Source organism: Aplidium turbinatum, chromosome 1 (genome assembly GCF_918807975.1).
Source record: "Aplidium turbinatum chromosome 1, kaAplTurb1.1, whole genome shotgun sequence".
Lineage (NCBI taxonomy): Eukaryota > Metazoa > Chordata > Ascidiacea > Aplousobranchia > Polyclinidae > Aplidium > Aplidium turbinatum.
The window spans coordinates 13,091,464-13,112,184 of record NC_137472.1 but is presented as its reverse complement, the minus strand read 5'-3'; the positions used below and the strand labels follow the sequence as shown (position 1 = coordinate 13,112,184).

The window sequence follows — 20,721 nt, the reverse complement described above, 5'->3', positions numbered from 1 at the left end:
TTTGAATTTCCACAAAGAAACACAAGCATCTGAAAGTGTTTATCTGACATTTTGCTGCGTTTTGGTTTCAATATGTCTTTGCCCATTGAAAACATTCTTTCAACTGCAGCGCTGGAAGGTATTGGCGTGTTGTGGCGAAAAAATACATTAAAAAGTATACGTTGACGCTATGCGCTAAAAAACCGCGAAAACTTTACGGCGTAGCCTAAAGCAACAACTATCCAAAAAAATATGGCCGTAAGCGTTAGCGTAAACAAAAAGTCTACGGCGTAGAATTTGCGGCGTATACGTAGGCTACATCTCTGCATATATTTGTACCGGTTTATATTTGTACCGTAGGCTATACTATTTTTCGCAACAGACAAAATAAAAGGTTTCTTTCTCTCTATAAAAGTGGAAAGTTGGGAGAGCAACACAGAGCCAAAAGGCTTCATAGGATAGACTAAAAATAAGAAAAATAATTTTTGTAAACGTTTCGCTTAAACAGTTACGACGGGAGTTGAACAGAGATCCTTGCAATGTTGAGCAGACACTCATGAAAATCGCCTTCAGACGGTTTCATCCACTGCAGCAAAAAAAGTTGTCAATAAAGCGTGGTAGGTCTACAACTACAAAAGCAGTGAACTCAACCATCGATGATTCATTTCATTGTCTCAGGGAACAGGCATGGTTGAAACGACGATGCAGAATAGTGCTGCCCTCGGTAGTTTGACTGGGCTTACTAACGAAAGACATGATGTTTTTATCAAAATTGTATTTAACACAACGCAACGCACTAAGTCATCCACTGCTCCACAAGATAGGATTTACAGCTGGAACAAAGTATTTGCCGACGTACAAAACACACCAATAAAACCTACACAAAATATTAATGGAGTTTCAACACGTGATGTAGACTCTGGTCAACAACTCAAAACAGAGATATCTATAATCTATATCCTTGGCTCAAAAACAAAATTACAATTAGGAAAAAATTACAATGAAAATTTAGAAATTGCATAAGTTGGCTACTAGGCTACAAGTGAAAAACAATGTTGAGCAAATGAAGTTTCGCGCTTTTGCAGTTTATTTTTTTAATTGATAAACTATTTTACATCGTACTCAGGCTTCCAAACTAGCAAACGTTCCCTTCTCTTTTTCCTGTGGCCCTATATAGAAACGATGCAAAAAGAGAAAGTTTTGCTAACTAGGTCAAACCAGGCAGTTTGAAGATAAAGTGGACAGGATAGCAAAGTACACCAAGAAGCGTTGAAAATGAAGATACTTTAAATGTTATGAAGCAAAAATGAGGTTTATAACTTTTGGAAAGCGACTTGAAAACTTCAGGTATTGACTTGCGACCGTATGGTCAATGTGCCATCACAATCATTGGCACTTGGAATGAGACAGGGAATGGCAACTTGACATGAATAAAAACGCACCTTGCAATAGAAATAAGCCTGGCGCAGTTAATTCTTGACAGGAAACCAAAAAGCATAAAAAATGGAAAAAGTAGCCTACCGTTGAAGAAGAAGTAAGCAAAATATTACTTTTCAAGATTCGAAAACTGTATACACTGATTCCAACCAAAACAATGAAATGGCGCCCACAGCTTATAGGTATTAAGAAACGAAACAGGCCGCTGACGGCATCAGTGAGTAAGCGGAGTTTTAAAGTAGCTACAGCTGGTGATACAGGTAAATGGAAATAACAAGGTTGTTACGGATTCCCCTTCATTTCCAATCCTTTGCTTGCAAACGTTAAATCTTCAATTTTCATCGATTGTTGATCAATTAGTTCCGTGACGTCATCTTGCGACTACTTCAGAATTTCTTTTCAAATTGACATCGCTAGAGTTAAGACGCGTTTTGCTGCCTCCTGATTGCTTGATAGTAGTTGGGTTTAAGTAATTGGTAACCATCTTTTTATACTATAACAACGTACGGGCACCCACGGCACATAACTCGACAGAAAGACATTGCAACAAGAAGAGTTTGCTGCGAGGCACAATGCAAACAAGTGGCTCGGTTATATTTTTATGTAAATCATGCAATTTGAGAAAAACAAAATATCAGGCACCGATCAAAAGAGAAACCTGGTAAGTTACAGAACAGGTGATCTTGTCGTACGTAAAAGGTGCATCTTGGGGTAAAACATAAGTGCCCCGTTTTATATCAATTTAAGTACAAATGGCGAAGAGGCTAATGAAAACAGCAGAATAGATTGAGTGGAAACGGATTGCAACAGTATGAGTTGTTGTGATAAGTCGAAATAAAACTAATTAATAGTGCAAAATACATTGAAAAACATCGTTGATATTTGACGTAAATATTCATTGATACAATGAAAGTAATTCAGCACACGATAAAAAAACACAATAGGACCAATGACGCGTCAATAGAATATTCTAGATGCGACCTTTCGAATTAAATCACAATAAAATCACGTAAGAAGTCAGGAAGAGTTAAACATCACACAACGGTTCACCATCGCAAAGCAATTCAAGTCTTAGTCGGAGAGAAACAATGGAGAATTGAAGCAGAAGATGCCGCCTCACAGAAACAATGTAATTCACAAGTAGAGTAAAGGTCCCAGACTCAGTTACGGAGCTTTGGCGAATGAGAAGCTAAAGATCCCATCACCCTCAACCTTCGGTATAACGAAAGTAGGGTTGCCAGTTTCTTTTTTTCGGCCACTTTTTGGTTACGACATCCACTTAATTTATTACATTTTGGGTAAGCGGTGCAACAACCAGGCTAAGCCGGGAGTCGAACCAGGTTTGCGTTATTAGAAAGCGAGCGCCTGATCTGCTAAGCCACCCCACCACTAAATTCACAAATAATTTTCATAAAAAACTGGGCATAAAGGCGTAAACTGCAGCGTAAGACACGCCGATAAAAAGAGAAACCGGCATATTGTTTGTCTGTACACAACACGCGAGTAGACACGCGAGTATATCTTTCACTGCATGATATGAGTTTGTTGGCTGTCATGTCAGTTAGCTTTGATTTTAGTAGAGTAAAATGTTTGACTCTTCTGTTAACCAAAACCGCAAAAGATCACTCCGTCCTCTCTGCTAGCACCATCCCTCTTCGGGAGCGGAATCAAAAATCTCTTGGATGGTCTCCTTGATGTCCTTGCGGCCAACATCTTCCAGTATATCCAACAGCTTGTCTGCAGTAGCTCCCTTGCCTTCCCTATTCTTCCAAATTTCCAAGGCGTGCATCACTTTCTTCTCCACTGAGCTGCGAACTAAATCGAATAAAAAGGAAATGTCATCAAAGAAAACAATGGAATTATTTTTCAAAATAAATATCTTTTTAATTTGATGGAACCTTCTGAAAACTTCAACAAGGCACGTTTGAGTCAATCGGCAGTGAAATGCGTATTTGGAAATTTTATAGACTGAACATATTCACAAAGTCTTGTTATGTGGTGCTGTAGGAAGAACTCTCCTGCTTCAATAAACGTCAACTTCTCTGGTGCTACCTTTAAGAAGTTGAAATTTATTGCATTTTTATAAATATTTTCAGATTCCTGATGAGGGCTTAAGTTAAGCCGAAAACGTTCGATTGTTAAAACTATTTGTAAGTTTGTTTTTTGTTTGTCGTATCCAGGCTTACGCCCGGTGATTGAAGATTTAGATTAAGTGGACGGGAAGGCAAGGAAGCCAATCTTCGTGACCACTTTCAGGCGTGCCTTTAAGTGTCTTGCCAAAGACACAGCCGCATGCTCTTAAACGGTGTCGAACCGGCGCCCTTTCGAACGTCGTTCCAGGGCTCTCACCACTTGGCAATGCAGCCGACTATTTTTAGCAATGCAGCCGACTATTTTATTTGTAAGTATGTAAAATATATTGTTATAATGCTCAACCCTATTGTATTGTTGTGTCTTGCCTGTCTTTGGTACAAGAAAGCAAACTCTCTACCGAAACTATAAATAGAATATGGCATGGTCAACAAACTCAGTTTATGATGACATCCTCCTGTTATCAATTAATCACAGGCAAATGAAACCAAGGAAGACCAGCACAAACTTTCATGCGAAGGGTTCGATCTCTTACAAAGCACAGCCAAGAACTGCGACAGATGGCAGAAAATTGGCAATTATGGAGACTTTTTATTGACGCAAACTTGCACCGAACCGGTGTAAAATAAATTACTGTATTTAGCTAAAAATTGCACAATGAATTGAACTTTTTGAAAAGAAATGCCTTTTCTAAAGAACGTAATAACTAAGAAAAATAATTACAAGATACAAAAAACATTCCAACAGAAACAAAGTGAAAGAGTGTTTGAAGCTTTGACCTTTTTTTGTATCCAGGCTTACGCCAGGTAGTTAAAGGTTTAGATTTAGTGCACGGGAAAGAAGTCAATCCTTGTATCTACCTTCAGGCATGTATTGTATTTAAGTGTGTTGCCGAAAACACAGCTGCATACTCATTAGCTGTGTCGAACCGGCGCGCTTTCGAGTGTCGTATCAGGGCTCTCACCAGTTAGCTATGCAGCCGACATAAGCAACCATAAAAGACATAAAAAAAACTCAGAAAAGAAGCGATGGATGAGTGATGGAAAGTTAGGGAGATGATGCTGATAGTGGTGGCGGAATTGATGGATGTTACAACATCTGCTTTGGGAAGTTGAGGGGGTATGGCATGTGTTGCAGGAAATAAGTACTGGGCCAACAACTCAATGGTTTTTGAAGTGAATGGCGACAGAGAGAGACTAAGGTTAAGTTTGAGAAATGCTGTGTTGCATTGAGTTAGGTTAGAGAGAAGAGATGGTCGGTGGAAGGAAGCAATTTAGTAAAAAATCAGCCAAACCACAAAACGTAAAGATTCCAATGGTTAGTCACGTGACCCCGCAGAAAGAGCCATCATAGCTTCAGCAACCATGCAAGAAAATGTGGAAAATTGCTCAAAGAAAAATGTTTAAAAGCTAAATCTGCAAATATTGGGACAAACAAAACATATAACTATTAATTTCAAGCTTCGGTTCTCACCGTTTGCAATGAAGCAACACGCGTCAAAGATAATTTTCTATCCCTATAACATCATCAAGCGCATGGAATATTTTTCAAACAGGCAAAAACTTCAATCTGTCAAGACAAGATGCGCTTTCAGATAAACTTTTTTACCATTAGCCACCATAATAATGATTATATTATCACTTACAGCCATGGTCCAACTTATCAATTTCCTGAGGTTCCAGTCGCAAGCCATGCCTCATAAATTTGTGTTCGTTGGTGCTCAGCTTTTCTTCAATGATGCGACACGCTAAATAACGTAAAGAAATTAAGATTGGTTCATTGCAATTGAAGAACACGCTGCTTGACCACTGGTATGATGGTTAAAACTACAAAACTGTAAACACCATTGTTAAAAAAGAACTTATCCTTCAGAAAAAATTAAAGCAAAATATGCAAAGATTGAAAAGTATTTTGCTTTTATTGTAAACTAAACATATTTACATATTTTTCACATAACCATATTTTAGCTATGTCTTCAATCAGCTTATTCGGTATTGCAATAAAAAGTAACGTTATTAAAGAGTTAGATGTCAATTTTGTGGAAAAAATCATTAGAAAAAGTTTCTCAAAGAAGTGGCTGGTTCCGGCAAACCTAAGCATTTGATGTTTGACACAAATCAGCATTTGCACAAACGAGGGACATGCGTATGGATCAAAATAAACCAACATATAACAAAACAAGAAAGCGATAAATACCATGGTTAAGCCATCTACGGCGCTTAGCATCTTTCCTCAGAGACCCGGAAGATATTTCTCCTTGTGCTGTGCAAAAGAATTATAAATACATGAAACAGAATAACGTATCAGGCGGGGTCGTCCAAGACGGGAAGATGACATTCTAGCGCAACCGACTTCACGCGAGACATTGTGGTGCGGCCAACCTGTCGCAGGGACATTTCACAGCAAGACTATTTTACATAGAGCATATTTCATTCATTTGGCATAACTTGTTTGTTCAACACACTGTTGTTTTCAATGTATACATCTCATAAAATCTTGGACAGGTACACGACACTGTGGCGCAGCAAACTTGACATTTGATCACGGTCGACCTATCGCAGGGACATTTTGCTGCCAGCTAATCCAGTCTCGAGACTACTTGGGATAAATTCTATTTCATCCATTGGGCAATGGGCATATCTTGCCAAGTATTGATATTTTTGTATATCAATGTTGAATTCTTGACGCATTTATTTTCAACAAACACTTGTAACGCAAAAGTGTGATTCAATACATTTGGAAGAGGAAAATACAAGCTACGAACAAACAAAAAGCTAACCTACAACTGGAAGTAAGATGAGTCACAATCACAATACAATTGAATGAATTGGTGTGAATGTTATAACGAAATATAGGGAAGTTTTGATAAAATCAAATCTTTTTTTTAGATACTTTTGTTTCAAACAATACTGCCTATCACGTTTACATTTACATTACTATGTTTGCTTCAAAGTAATCTGCAGTACTTTCTATGTATGGCCATGGCCACCTGGAGATGCGGCCTGATTTGTCACATTTTGCAGATTTTGATTACCGCTACTGCAAGTGTTTGACTGACATTTTCTGAGATGTTTTTACTTTTTGCTCTCTCTTAATGATATAAATGCTTTTTGCTGGCTTGGAGAAGCAGTAGCAAATGAGAAAAAATAAGTTGAAAAACGCTCAATCAGACTGTTATTGAAAAATTAACAGTTTGACTAAAATCTTCGAATCAAATTGCCTTTGTTTTTCAATATCTGATGATGTTAAAACCTATTGTGTCATCTGGGGAAAACAGTAAAGAAGGCGAAAAAATTCATCTATTTTAAACAGTCGCCCAAAGTTGGCAAAAACTGGAAATTTCTGCAAAATGTAACAAACCAGGCCGTATCTTTAGGTAGCCATGGTATGGCACTGAAAATTGTTGTTCGTAGCTTGTAGTTTTTGTTTAAATATTGGGTAATTTTTTTGTCACAACAAGTGTCCAGTGAAAAAAGTGTGATGAGAACAATGGTCAACAAAAACAGCTAAACAAAACTCAAGACAAAAAATGCTCAACGAACGGCATAGATAGAGTTTACACCAAGTAGTTTCGCGGTGTGATGTCTCAACGATAAATCGACCGCGACCAACTGTCGGCTCGCGTGAAGTTGACCGTACCAGAATGTCGTGTACACGTCCAAGACTTGTGAATACAATAAAAACAGCAACACGTTGAACATTGCTGAGTTGAAGGAAGTCATGAAGGGTGGGGGATGTTGAGATAGACTTGTCAAATAATTAATGATCCAGGCTAAGATTCAGACGTACAGGAGGTGATATGATGAAAATGGGGTGTTCTTAAATATTAATTAAAATACGTACAAAAATAAATCTAGAAGTTTTCCGAGTAACTATGTAATATATTGCAAAAGTAATAACTAAATGCAAAAAAAAAGATTTTAAACTATGAAGTTACTGTTAGTTAGAGATCAAAAACTCATCAGCTAGAAATGCTCTGCTTGTTTAATAACATTCAGCGAAACAAACTTGGCTTCTTGTTTTTCAATAAGTAAGAAATTTCAAATCCAAAAAAATCAAACCTAATGTTTGTCACTTTGCTTTTATAATGCATGGCCTAATTACCTTCATAATTTGCATAAAAATTGTCATTATGACTGCTTACAGACTAATTTCGCAGACTAATTTGTTTCTTGGCAAACACATAACAATTTTAGTAATCTTCTAAAGTGAACTGCTGTAAATTTTACTGTACTACGCTGTTTATAAAGTTATACTGAAGAGGGTTCAATATCCGAAATCGCGATCTGCAACATAAGAACTTCAAATTGGACTATGTCATACATTTATTTTGAACATTGAATTTCCTGGCATCGCATCCCTTGGATCCGTAATTGGGCTTCTCTCTTGCACCGGCTTGACTGGGCGTGTAGCTGTTCTCTAATACGTTAAATTGCCCGCCCCATTTTTGCATTCCAACAAAATCTGCTTGAAAAAATCGAACAGCCAAAACAATAAACAATAAGACAGCATCCTTCACATTTAGATTGTGTCATTGGAACAAAAAACGTAACAACTAGTGATAAATAACAATATACGTTCTTCTGGTGCAAACTAAGCTCAACTATCACAAGATATATAAGATGATGAAACGTCTGAAACTGTCTTTATTCCGTCGGAATAAAAAGCAAATTATCCTATATATCTTGTGGTAGTTCAACTTAGTTTGTACCAGAAGAACAACCAAACCAAAAGGAAAAGTATTCTTACCGAGATCACAATCAGACTTCCTACGGACGCTGTCCGGTTGAGGATCGCCATCAGGAGTCTCTTTGATCTGGATATATGGATATATGCAACAGCTGTACCCGCGCATTCGCAAATGCGTGAGCGCATTACGCCAACGCGCGACGCGCATTCATTCATTGAGGGCGAATGCGCGAGTCTTTTGTTTGTTTGTTGTTGTTTGTCGTATCCAGGCTTACACCTGATGGTTGAAGATTTAGATTAAGTGGACGAGAAAGCAAGAAAGCCAATCTTCATGTCCACCTTCAGGCATGCCTTTAAGTGTCCTGCTAAAGACACAGCTGCATGCTCTTGAGCGGTGTCGAACCGGCGCCCGTTCCAGGGCTCTCACCACTCGGCTATGCAGCCGACAACCGACGCGAGTCGTTAATTGCCGTGATGCGAAACCACAGGTCGCAGGTTTGCAATTTTGTGCACGATTCTAGAGCAGTACTAGACGAACATAATTGAACAAAAACAATACGATTTTTCCGCTTATTTAATGATCTAGATTCTAGAATAATTTTCTAAAAAACCTTCGCGCATTTGCCTGTTTGACTAAGTCTTGTTTGTACTGTAATTCCCCGATGTTTATTTTGACAAAGTCTTAATCCGAAGTGCTAATTTACATCGGCTGGCAATATTGTCGTTTTTATGTTTGATGCAATGTTGTTGTCGGGCATTGAATCATTGTTAAAAAGGAGAACTAGGTTGACATGCAAGGGGAAAACACGTGTCTTCATAGTTGAGAAATGTTTCCGCTATGGGTTAGTGACTTCACACCCTTAATGGTGACATCATAACGGTATAAATGGTCAGATTGTAAGAAAGGCGGTATTCGGTAAACGGTAATGCAGTTGAACAATTTACTGAGCAGCTGAAACAATTTAGTGCCGTTCGATGGTCCCGCAATACCGGATTACAATCCCGATAAAGCAGTTATTGCGTGGTACAACGATTCTATTGGAGGACGTCGCCCAGACTTTAACAAACGCTAAGTAATCATTATAGCATTGTAGCAAGTTTAATTCTATCGTTATTTGTATTTTGGCCTCCAAGCGCGCAGATTTGGCCGCCGAAACGGAGCTCCCGGCAGGCCACGATGGCTGCCGGAAAAAAATGCGAGTTTTAAGGCCTGGATATGATATATAATACTATTGGTTATAAATGTCTCCTTCAAGCAGGGCTGTGGAGTCGGGCGAAAAATATACGATTTCGACTTCTCAGTTCATAACAGGCCGACTCCGCTTCAGTGTTGCCAGATCTTTTTAATTTTTGTCCTCTTCTAAAATTTAATTTAATTTTGTTTTATGTTGTGATCAAAATCGAAATGGAAAATTGCACAAGAACTGACAAGAACAAACACTTCTATGTTACTGATATAATATATATAGTTTTAGAGCGCAACACAGAGAGCAAGACACAATATTTTGTATACAGATTGCAAACAAAAACTGTTGCCATCTAAAATTCAAGAATTTTGTTCTTTACTTTATAGTAAGGAAAACTTATGTCTTAAAATTAGCAGTTCCACAATAAACATTTTATAGTACAGAATAATATAATACTTCTTTCAACAGCATTTCAAAAAAATATATGAATAGCCTAATACTGTGGCCTATGTTAATACACTATCATGATGAGCCCAACTTTTTTTTCCATTTCAGATACCACAAGCCCAATTTTGTGTTACGTGTTTGACCACTACTTGGTTATTGAAACTATGTTCTGATAAAAATACAATGAATAATCTCAACAAATATTAAAATGAATTTAATCCAAAACTTGTTTTTTTTTGGACAAAGCAATTGGACTTCCCAGACAGCAAATCTGTTATTTTTTATGTTGGTTCAATGGATTTGCTGTGTGGGTTAAGAGCTACTACTGTATTGGAAGTAATTACAATCACAGACTTGATGTTGGTGGTTTGTAAAGAACTACTGTATGCAATTAACAAAAGAAGTGTATTTGTCAAAATTAACTATGACTATTTTCACTCAAAATAACATCAAAAATTAATTGGCAACTCTGGGTCTGCAAATTTTGCAGGTCCGGTGTTGCTTGTTCTTTTTTTTATGACGTAGGTTTTTCAGAAAAAAGTTTTCTAGCATTACTGAACAAGCGCTGCAGGGACTGCAAATAGAACAGACCCTGGTCAGGGATTCCAACTTTGGTTCTCGTAAATCTTTAGGGTAAGCGTGTGTAAGCTATCGGTGATTAGGTGAAGGGATCGTAGGTTACTTTACTTGATCTGTGTTTTGAGAAGTCACTGAGACAGACTAGTTTTGATGTGAAGTAAAGCCAAATACTGTAATTATTGGTGCTCTTTCACAATTCGCCCTCTGGATGATGACGTCATGATACGTCACACTGGTTGGAATGGACTATTATAAAGGAGGAAGTACGGGTGGAAATGCACTGAAAATCACCTGATGGAAATTGTCTCCCATTTATTCATTTGTTGTTCAATTTCAACAAATTTGCTATCGTTGGAAAGCACAAGCATAGATCTAACCAACTAAGTTAATACCAAGTCCCATAATAGTACTAGCTCCATCTGGTGGCCACCTAAACTTAACCAAATTCAAGCCATTATCAAAAGTTTACTTTAAATGATAAAAACATTAAACGACAGCCAATTAAAAGAACATGTTACTGTACACTGTGCTACTAACCCTAACTCAGTGCATTTGTAACCCAGTCCGGTACAGGTTTATAATTATTTATATACACCAGTAGGTTAGCCTACTTGTGTACTTATGTACTACTTATACACCAGTAGGTTAGCCTACTTATATCAACCAGTAGGTTAGCCTACTGGTTGATGCAGCCCCCCCCCCATGTTTTGAGACCACGAGCCGCCACTGGTGTAACCTTCTATCACAAAACAAAGCTTAATCAAGTACAACATTACAAAAAATTGAGATAAATTTATTGAGCTTCCCGGAATCAAAAAAGAAATCCCTATAGCTCAGCTGGTAAAACTCTCAATAAATTGTGAACAAATAAATGGCGTGATCAAGAGGTGCTAGTTTGACTTTGGGAATGTGCGCTTGAGCAGCGTACTTCAAGAACAACTTTCCATGCAGGAGCATCTAGTCCAGTGGATGAAATACTGGTAGAATTACATGTGCAAAATACAGTTTGAAAAAAAAACTACCTGTTGTGCTTCTGTAAAAGTGATTACTCCCCTTGAATCTGTAGAGTTTCTTATTTGCACTTGTAATTCCTCAATTTCTTTTAAATATTTTTTAACTTGGATATCTCTTTTCTGGTTAAACTTTTGCCATCGAAGATTCATCTCGGTCAGCTAGAGAAAAGTCAGAGTGAAAATTGTGAACAAATAAATGGCGTGATCAAGAGGTGCTAGTTTGACTTTGGGAATGTGCGCTTGAGCAGCGTACTTCAAGAACAACTTTCCATGCAGGAGCATCTAGTCCAGTGGATGAAATACTTCGGTTAATAAAAACATTAATCAGAAAAACGAAATCTTTATTTTGCCCATCTCGGTGATGGGCCCTTGGTCAAAGCCTCTCGAAGAGTGTGAAACTGTCAGGATCAAGCTTTTAAAAGTTTTCTCTGTTCGAGGGTAAATAATCTCCTAATCAAGCAAAAATAAATGGGTTGTCAACTATAGATTTTTAAGCACCAGGCACCAGAGTATGAAATTTTTTGACTAAAACTTCTAGAATGCCCCAACTAGCCACACTACCTACTCTTAAATGTACTAATCTAGAAAAATACTTACACCGCCCGAAATCCTCTCATTAAGATGAGCTAACAATTGAGTGTTTTCATGTAGTATTTTTTGATAATCTTTGCTTATGTTCAGATACTTCTGCTTGTACCGGCGAGACTGCAAAAAACAAATCAAGAATTTTACAACGACATCTGCCATCTTGTATCAAAAGAAAGGGGGAATGGTCCCAGGTTTGTTAATTTGTTCTAGAATCACAACTTTTCATTCGCAGAAAAATTGCATGGCGGAAGAAAGAAAGATGATCTTTGGTTAGAATTAGGGCTGAGGAGTTGGGCAAGAATGTACGACTCCGACACCTCGTTTGATAACTGGCCGATTCCGACATCAGTGTTGCCAGATTTTTGAGGATTGCCAATTTTTTTTTTTAATTTAATTACATTCAAGTTGTAATCGAAATTAAAACGACAACTTTTACTAAATCTGACAAGAACAAACACTTCCATTTCCTGGGAAAGATTTAGAGCACAATAGGGAGAACAAGAAACAATATTTTGAAAAAAGATTGCAAACAAAAAGTTTATTGTTCATTGTTTTGTAAGAAGCCGGAGACAGCCTATTTTTTTAATGATTCCGGACAAGGCCAAAATCCCTCCGATTCCATAGCCCTGGTTAGAACACACAAAGTGGTGCCCTCTGTAAGTAAACATAATGAAGGCTTTTTACAAATTTAATTCAATCGCACAATCAAAAAAGTGGCCAAAGTTTGACATTGGCACACTCACAAAGGTCTCACTAAAAACATAAAAATAAGGCAATCGAAATGTAAAGGTTCTGCGCGAGATAGAACAACAAAATACTGTACGCGAATCTTCATAACAACATTTTATTTGCGCAAGTTATGTAAACATTTCATTTGCGGGCACTGTATACAGTACACTCTGATATACTGAATACACTATAAATTTTGACATGTCATTAACTTGGAAAGCATGTTTCACTTACCCACTTATAAAGGAATCAAATTCTTGTTAATAAATAAAATAATCCTTAGAATTTCACTGTACAAGTTTTACACTATTATTTAAAAAGCAATAAAAATGTGTTTATTATTACGCTTAAAGACTCTCAGTCTGACATCTGACAACAGTTTCATAAACAGAGTGTAAACGAAATTCATTCAAAATTTACTACATACAAATAACATATATGTTGACGGTCCAAACCAGCCAAAATAATAAGTCTTGTAAGCCACAAGAAGGAGAACCTGACCGGGAACGTTCTTGGAGAAACTAGAAACTTTCTGCAAGATTCTCCGACCATGGACACTATTGAATATTGATGTTGCGTTTCTTTTGTACTGCTTGCACACCGCATTTGAATTTGAAAATGTAATTCAATTTCCTTAAGGATGTTAACGGTTGAACTTAAACTTCCGAAAGTACCAGCACGAACTGTGCTGACTTCATAATTGGTAGGCGTCGTGTTTTCTGTTTGTGTTGTAGTCGCTACTTTTGCCTGTACCTTGTGCAGTTGACAAGTTCTCCTTTTGCTAACAATATACCATAATAACAAACAAGCAACTAAAATCATGTACTCAGCAAGCACTAAACAGCTTACTTCCACCAGTTTCTGACGATCGAAATCATTTTGAGACGCTGTGCTGGTTGATGCAGTATCATGTGTTTTTATTCCTTGAAAACCAGGAAGATTATCTTCTTGTCTGAAAGTCAAAAAATTGGAACAAAATACTTCAAAAGGCGAACAATATGCGTTAGAGCAATGCAATATATATGATAACACTGGTATACAAAAAAGGTTTTTTTTCTGCGGTTTGGACTTTGAAAACTGATTTCAGGTAATTTTGGGGTGCTGAATCCGAACCTGAACTCAGATTTTTACTATCACATCAATTTTTTGAGATACAGTATATGATAACAAAAATACTTTATTTTTGCCAAAAGTGAAAGATTTGGCATTGCGTTTACTACCAACACCAACATATGCAGTGCTATAGCGAAAGGTTAGTGTTAGACAGGCCAAAACAGCTTAAATAAGATTACTGAACAAGCATCGCTACAGGCCTGCTTAAATCTTTGTGGTTTCATGCAAAACATGGACGGGGGAGGGGGTCAGTTATACTTTTAGCTTGTTATTACTGCATGGTTAATAATGTTGCTGAGAAAACAAATTGGTATCAAATTTGTAGTTTGTGGGTGTATTTCAGCTACTTATGCACCACATGGCCTGGATTTCTGGATATAGGGTCATTCCAGCTCAATTCACCCAGTGCTGTTAACACCACCATCACCGATTTACATCAAATTTGGTTTGTGGTTAGGTTTTGGGCAAAAACGCATAAATTTTATCAAAATCCGGCTGGTGGTTTTGGAGATATAACCCTGTGAAATTTCGTATTTTGGGGGAAAATGGGGTACCCGGCTTATTTCAAAATGCCATTTCTCAGCAACCAATGGGTGTATTTTAGTGAAATTGGTGTCATTTTGCAGGAAATTGGTCAAGGATTTCATTTCTGTGGTTAATTTTCAAAAATAAGCATGTTTGGGGGTAATGACCTTTTGACCTTTGCTTTGACCTTGACTTTAACCCTGTGGATCACGTGATACAAAAAACTTGTCTACATGAAAAATATTCCTTGATACCATCTCTATAACATATGAAAAAATGGGAGAGGTAATATTTTTAGTTTAGCCATAGTTTTCATTCAAAGAGGACGATATCTGTGAAATTTTCATAAAATCCGGTTAGCTTTTAAAAACCTTATATTGTAGAATAAGTCTTGCTGCTCTTGCAACAACAGTGTACCAGCTTCATCATCATCATCATAATCCATTGTCGGTTTGTTCCCCACTAGTGGGGGTGGCCGAGCTTCATTTTTAATAATCAGAAATCGATTTCGCCATACTGTTATAGCATGGTCAGTCTGATAAGGTATATCGTTATCCATAGGCGCCGAGTTTTCAAAATAGCTTGGCGGGCAAACACATACTGTCACGTCGTCTACCAAAATGATGATAATAGTCATATGTGCCCTGGCATAGGCGTCGAAATAGGGTGGGCGGCGCTCACCCTGCCGTGAAACAAGGGTGGGCACAATATGTTTCGCCCACCCTGTTTTCACGACACTTATGAAGTGTTCGTTACAATTAGTTCCGTTTTTGTTTAACACTGAATTATCCAACCAACTGCAGCGCAACTTCTTGTTTTACGCTATGTCTCTCGCTAGGTATCCGACAGAATAAAGCAATTCTGCAACAACGCAGCATTGAAAAAAATGCCATACAACAACAATGCAGTGTGTACCGCAACTGCCACACGCTGGCAATTCCTGGTGAGAGAAAGCCACGCTTGATCTTTTCTCCGAATGGTCTCACTTTCGTTACGTCACAATCAAACCTCTGTTCCGGGTCAGCGTAAGGGAATATGAATATGACATGACAATAAACATGACAATAAAATAACCGATACAAATTAAAGACGTATGATACTGAAACAATCGCTTTTTACAAATCTTTCCTCACAAACTTATTGCTGGGTATCAATTGGAGCCGGAATGGCCCGTTTCGGCGAGTCCGATTCGACTAGTCCGATTCGGCGAGTTCCCTATTCGGCGAGAGCCTTTTTCGGCGAGTTTTTGAAATTTTTGAAAGGAAATTATCGGGTACCGTAGCCTAATTGCAATTGCCGTTTTTACATCGTTTTAACGTCGCTAAACGTTGAAATCGTGCAGAAAGGAATAAAAATAAAATGTTTGAACTATTAAATTAAAATTCGTCATGTCAGTTCAGTTGTTTTTATTTCTGATCATGATATCAAAAACAATTCACGTCAACATAGCAAAGGTGTAGAAAAAGGTAGAAGCGACAAAACGCAAACGTTAAAACGTGCTTGTGACCGAAGTAAGTTATTGAGTTGAAAGAAATTTGGCAAGGTTGCATCACCTTCAGAAAAATTTAAGATATGAAGGAAAAATAAAACAAAGAAAATGTTACAAAAAAAATAATGTTTTTGTCTATAAGTTAGTACTTTTGAATAGTTAAAATCATAGGCGCCTAACTATTTTTTTGGCCATGGGGGCGAAAGCGTGTTTCATCAGCAGCAACGTAAATTCAGCGAAATGTCACGCAGATGGATGACGTAATTATGTCGTCACACTAGGATTGCTTTTATTGCCACACTCGGAGTTATCGCTACGTTCGACCTACCGTTAATTATTATAAACAAAGCTCGACCAAAACACATGCTATGCGTCTGCGTTGGCTAGCGGTTGATGGACTGCGACTCTTTAAGCTAAGCGCAACATAAAGTTTAGCAACGAACTAGATTTATTAGCATGAAACAAGAGACGAAAAGGTTTACTAAAAGGTATACTGTAAATGGAATGAAAATACTAACTTGATCATATGCTTGAAAATATACCTGTTGAAAGCAAAATCATTCATGTTTACATCAATTCAACAGCACGTCACCTTTAATAAATTTAAAAGTTGCTGACATCCGTAAACAACCCTTGAAAAATAGTTACAGAGAGACGTTTGATTAAGTTTTCGACTTGACATTGCTCCCTTTTCACTACAATATCGCAACTTATGGCTGACCAGCTTTCAAGTTTCAATTCGCTGTAATACGCCCGTTTTCGTGTTGCAGATGAAGCAAAAGATGCGCATATTCCCCGCCTTTGATCGGGTTTCTATGGCAACGGACGTGTGTGCGCCATGCAGTTTGCGCGAGTCCGTTGTTGTGTTGATTATGCCGCTTGTGCGACTGTGCGCAATGCGGTTTGTACCAGCCCTTGTTACGTTGGTTAGTGGTTTCCTCGGGCCGAGACTTCAAGTTCATTTTCACAGCAACCGATTCACTGCCGCAACAATTCTCTGCAGAGGTTTCGACTTTCGAAAGCGACAGCCAGGCAGTTTGCAAGCGCAGTTAAACGCACGCTGCGTCAACGTAGCAAATTATGTTGTTTTTGGGTGCATTCAACATCTGATGACATTGAATCGACGCAAAATGGTAGATTTTTGCTATGTCACAGGCAGCAAAATTAGTCATTTTTACATTGATTCAACGTCTGCAGACGTTAAATCAACGTAAAACTGACAGATTTTTTTGTCTGGGGTGGGATTGTAGCATCGCTACTCGTTCTAGTGATTATTTACTGCGAAGCTGTTGCGGTTTGCATTTAAAAATGTTTTCCTGCTGCCGATCACTAGTTCATCTATTGTTTTATGTATCAATGCCGCATAAAAAGTTGCTCCCACGCGGAAATATGCGCGGAGGCCTGCCCCCCACGGCTTAGGCGCCTATGGTTAAAATGAATAGTTTGGATCAACAAATGTGTGACCTACACTCCTACAGCTTAGATTGAATAGAAATTATCGGGTAGGCTACCGTAGCCTAGTTATCCCGACCAGCAAAAATTTGTTCCAAGAACCCAGTTAGCCTAACAGTTCATTTTTACATTGTAGTATTATTATTATTGTAACTGTCTCCGCCGCCAGTGTAGCCAAATCGTTTGGCATCCGCTGGCTTCGATCAGTCTTTCAACAAGGTTGATAGGATCTCCATTCTGTTTTGTCCTTTGCGATGTTTTGCAATCGATGGAGATGTGGTGTGCTGAGCAAGGATCCCAGGCCAGCTCTTCTGATGTCAAATCTCAGCAGTTGTAATAAATTGGTACGGTGACGTCCGGTTCGGCCTTGGTACTTTTTGCTGCCAATTATTGCAAATTCAAGGGCTTTCTGAGGAGGTGAGTCCTGGTGAAGTCTCAGAATGTGTCCAAACATGTTCCATCTCATGGTGGAGATCTTGCAAGACAATGGTTCACTGTTGCATATTTTGTAGAGATTTTTGTTCGAGATAAGACTGTTTGGCCAAGTATGACCAGTTATGACACGTAAATGTCTTCGATGACAGGCATCCAATCTTTCAAGACTTGCTTTGGTAACAGACCAGCTATTACAGTTGTAGATCATAATTGGGATGCAGTACGCGTTGTACAATCTTAGTCGCAACTGTAATGGGATTCTCGATCTCTTGCTCCATAGTTTCCAGTGTGATCTGAAAGCGACATTGCCTAAATTGCAGCGGGATTTGACATCGGCAGTGCTGCACAATAATGATCCCAAAAGTTTGTGTGTACGCCATTTTTCGTTTCCTCGAATCGGTAGGTTACATTGTAGTAACAGAATAAAAAGGCTAACCAAATGTGTGGCTTATCGTTTTAACGTCGCTAAACGTTGAAATCGTGTAGAAAAGGGTGCTTTTGCTGACTAGGATACGTTGAAACTAAGAAACATTCACAGAAGCCCTACGATACGTTGCATTTTTAAGATAATGTATTCAGACGTTGAATCAATGTACAAATGAAATGTTATGCTAAATGGGTTCTTGGAACAAATCGTAGGGCTTCTGTGAATGTTTCTCAGTTTCAAAGTATCCTAGTCAGCAAAAGCTCCCTTTTCTACACGATTTCAACGTTTAGCGACGTTAACACGATAGGCCACACATTTGTTTAGCCTTTTCATTCTGTTACTACAATGTAAAAATGAACTGTGTTCTTGGAACAAATTTTTGCTGGTCGGGATAACTAGGCTACGGTACCCGATAATTTCCTTTTAATCCAAGCTGTAGGCCACACATTTGTTGGTCCAAACTAATCATTTTAACTATTCAAAAGTACTAACTTATAGACATAAACATGATCTATTTTATTTTTTTTTTGTAACATTTTCTTTGTTTTATTTTTCCTTCATATCTTAAATTTTTCTGAAAGTGTTGCAACCGTGCCAAATTTCTTTCAACTCAATAACTTGCTTCGGTCACAAGCACGTTTTAACGTTCGCGTTTTGTCGCTTCTACCTTTTTCTACACCTTTGCCATGTTGACGTGTATTGTTTTTGATATCATGATCAGAAAGAAAAACAACTGAACTGACATGACGAATTCAAGCACGTTTTAACGTTTGCGTTTTGTCGCTTCTACCTTTTTCTACACCTTTGCTATGTTGACGTGTATTGTTTTTGATATCATGATCAGAAAGAAAAACAACTGAACTGACATGACAAATTCAAGCACGTTTTAACGTTCGCGTTTTGTCGCTTCTACCTTTGCTATGTTGACGTGTATTGTTTTTCATATGATGGTCAGAAATAAAAACAACTGAACTGACATGACGAATTTTAATTTAATAGTTCAAACATTTTATTTTTATTCCTTTCTGCACGATTTCAACGTTTAGCGACGTTAAAACGATGTAAAAACGGCAATTATAATTAGGCTATGGTACCCGATAATTTCCTTTCAAAAATTTCAAAAACTCGCCGAATAGGGCACTCGCCGAAAAGGGCTCTCGCCGAATAGGGAACTCGCCGAATCGGACTAGTCGAATCGGACTCGCCGAATCGGACTCGCCGAATAGTAGCAGACCCAATTGGAGCACCGTGTGATGTTATTTCATTATTGAAAAGTTAAACATGAAGCAAAGTCAAAGGCGCAAGAAAGCAAACATCAAACCTATCAAACAATGGTGCCACTACTTGTGTTTTAGCACAAGCTCTTGTGTTTTTACTTTTGATCTTGTGTTCTTGTGCTTTCCGATCAATTTTTGGCTAAATCTTGTGTTTTTTGATCAAAGTCAAATTAATCGTTGCTAATGCTACCATGGTTTGAATTTCTATAGTCCTGTTGCTCAACACAACAAACAGTGTACCAGCCTCATTTTTTTAATCAAATATCGATTTCGCTTTTAAAGCAGTGACAGTTTGCTGGGTGGTTCACTAAAAGCAGAAAAGTTTTATTAGTTAATGGTTTGAATTTGGTAGAGAATTAAGGACTGGAACTAAAAGGTTTTGGTAACTAGGTTTCTGGTACCGTACTTAGTCATATTGACCAATTTTACTCATTGAGTTATCAAGCCTGACAAGATTAGCTAAAAGTTTATCTGAAGAGAGTACGTATGTGCTCGTCGTCAGACTCAGAGGTTGTGTTGCTCGATACTAGATAACAAGAGCAGCGAAAAGAGTAGCCTACCTTAAACATCAGCATCAAATAGTGACAATCATTCACCAAGCCCCAAAACGAAAAAGTGGTATAAACAGCCTTTTAATCGTCAATGGTTGAATGATCCTGATTTTAAAAGTTCGATACAAGAAGACAAAACTGATTATGTAGCCTTTTGTGATATTAAATTAAAGACCACAAATCGAAAGAAAACAGTGATTAGTAAGCATCTTCTCTAAACTGTTGATTTCAGAGTCATGTTATTCTTCAAATTGGCACAAAATGGGTCGCAAAGATTCAATTTTGCAATCTTGTGCTTTTTTTGTATCCAAATCTTGTGCTTTTTTTTATTAAATCTTGTGCTTTTTCCAAATTTGCTGTGGCAGCATTGCTATAACAGCTTAATTGCTGTAGCGACGCTAAACGCAGTCTTTGTGAGAAACACTAACCATTGCGAATTTGCGAACATACACATTCAATAAAATCTGCTTGAAAACTCTCGCCCACCAAGAATTCCTCTCTTGTAAGAAAAAATCGACGCCTATGTGCCCTGGTATAAAAGACACAATAACTAATCGAAATAAAGATGGCCTAAAGGAAAATCACCAAAAGCGTTTAGTACTATCAAATTTGAAGGAACTCTATGCTTCATGGAAAGAGTTGCATCTAGAAGAAAAGATTGGATTCTCTACCTTTGCCAAACTGAGACCACAATGGTGTGTACTTGCCGGTGC

The 20,721-nt window shown here is 38.0% G+C and overlaps 1 protein-coding gene across 1 annotated transcript in view; it reads right to left on the bottom strand.

Moving 5' to 3' along the window:
* Positions 1 to 744: 744 nt before the first annotated feature.
* LOC145781484 (uncharacterized) overlaps positions 745 to 20,721 on the bottom strand; it is a 30,919-nt gene continuing 10,942 nt past the window's right edge. Inside the window, exons 2-9 of the mRNA XM_082593231.1 lie at positions 13,589 to 13,691; positions 12,020 to 12,127; positions 11,432 to 11,581; positions 8,257 to 8,323; positions 7,831 to 7,971; positions 5,704 to 5,769; positions 5,153 to 5,254; positions 745 to 3,231 (exon numbers count right to left, since the gene is read on the bottom strand). Of these exons, the coding sequence (XP_082449357.1) occupies positions 3,056 to 3,231; positions 5,153 to 5,254; positions 5,704 to 5,769; positions 7,831 to 7,971; positions 8,257 to 8,323; positions 11,432 to 11,581; positions 12,020 to 12,127; positions 13,589 to 13,691 (913 nt within the window). The 3' untranslated portion in view covers positions 745 to 3,055. The remainder of the gene's footprint in view (positions 3,232 to 5,152; positions 5,255 to 5,703; positions 5,770 to 7,830; positions 7,972 to 8,256; positions 8,324 to 11,431; positions 11,582 to 12,019; positions 12,128 to 13,588; positions 13,692 to 20,721) is intronic.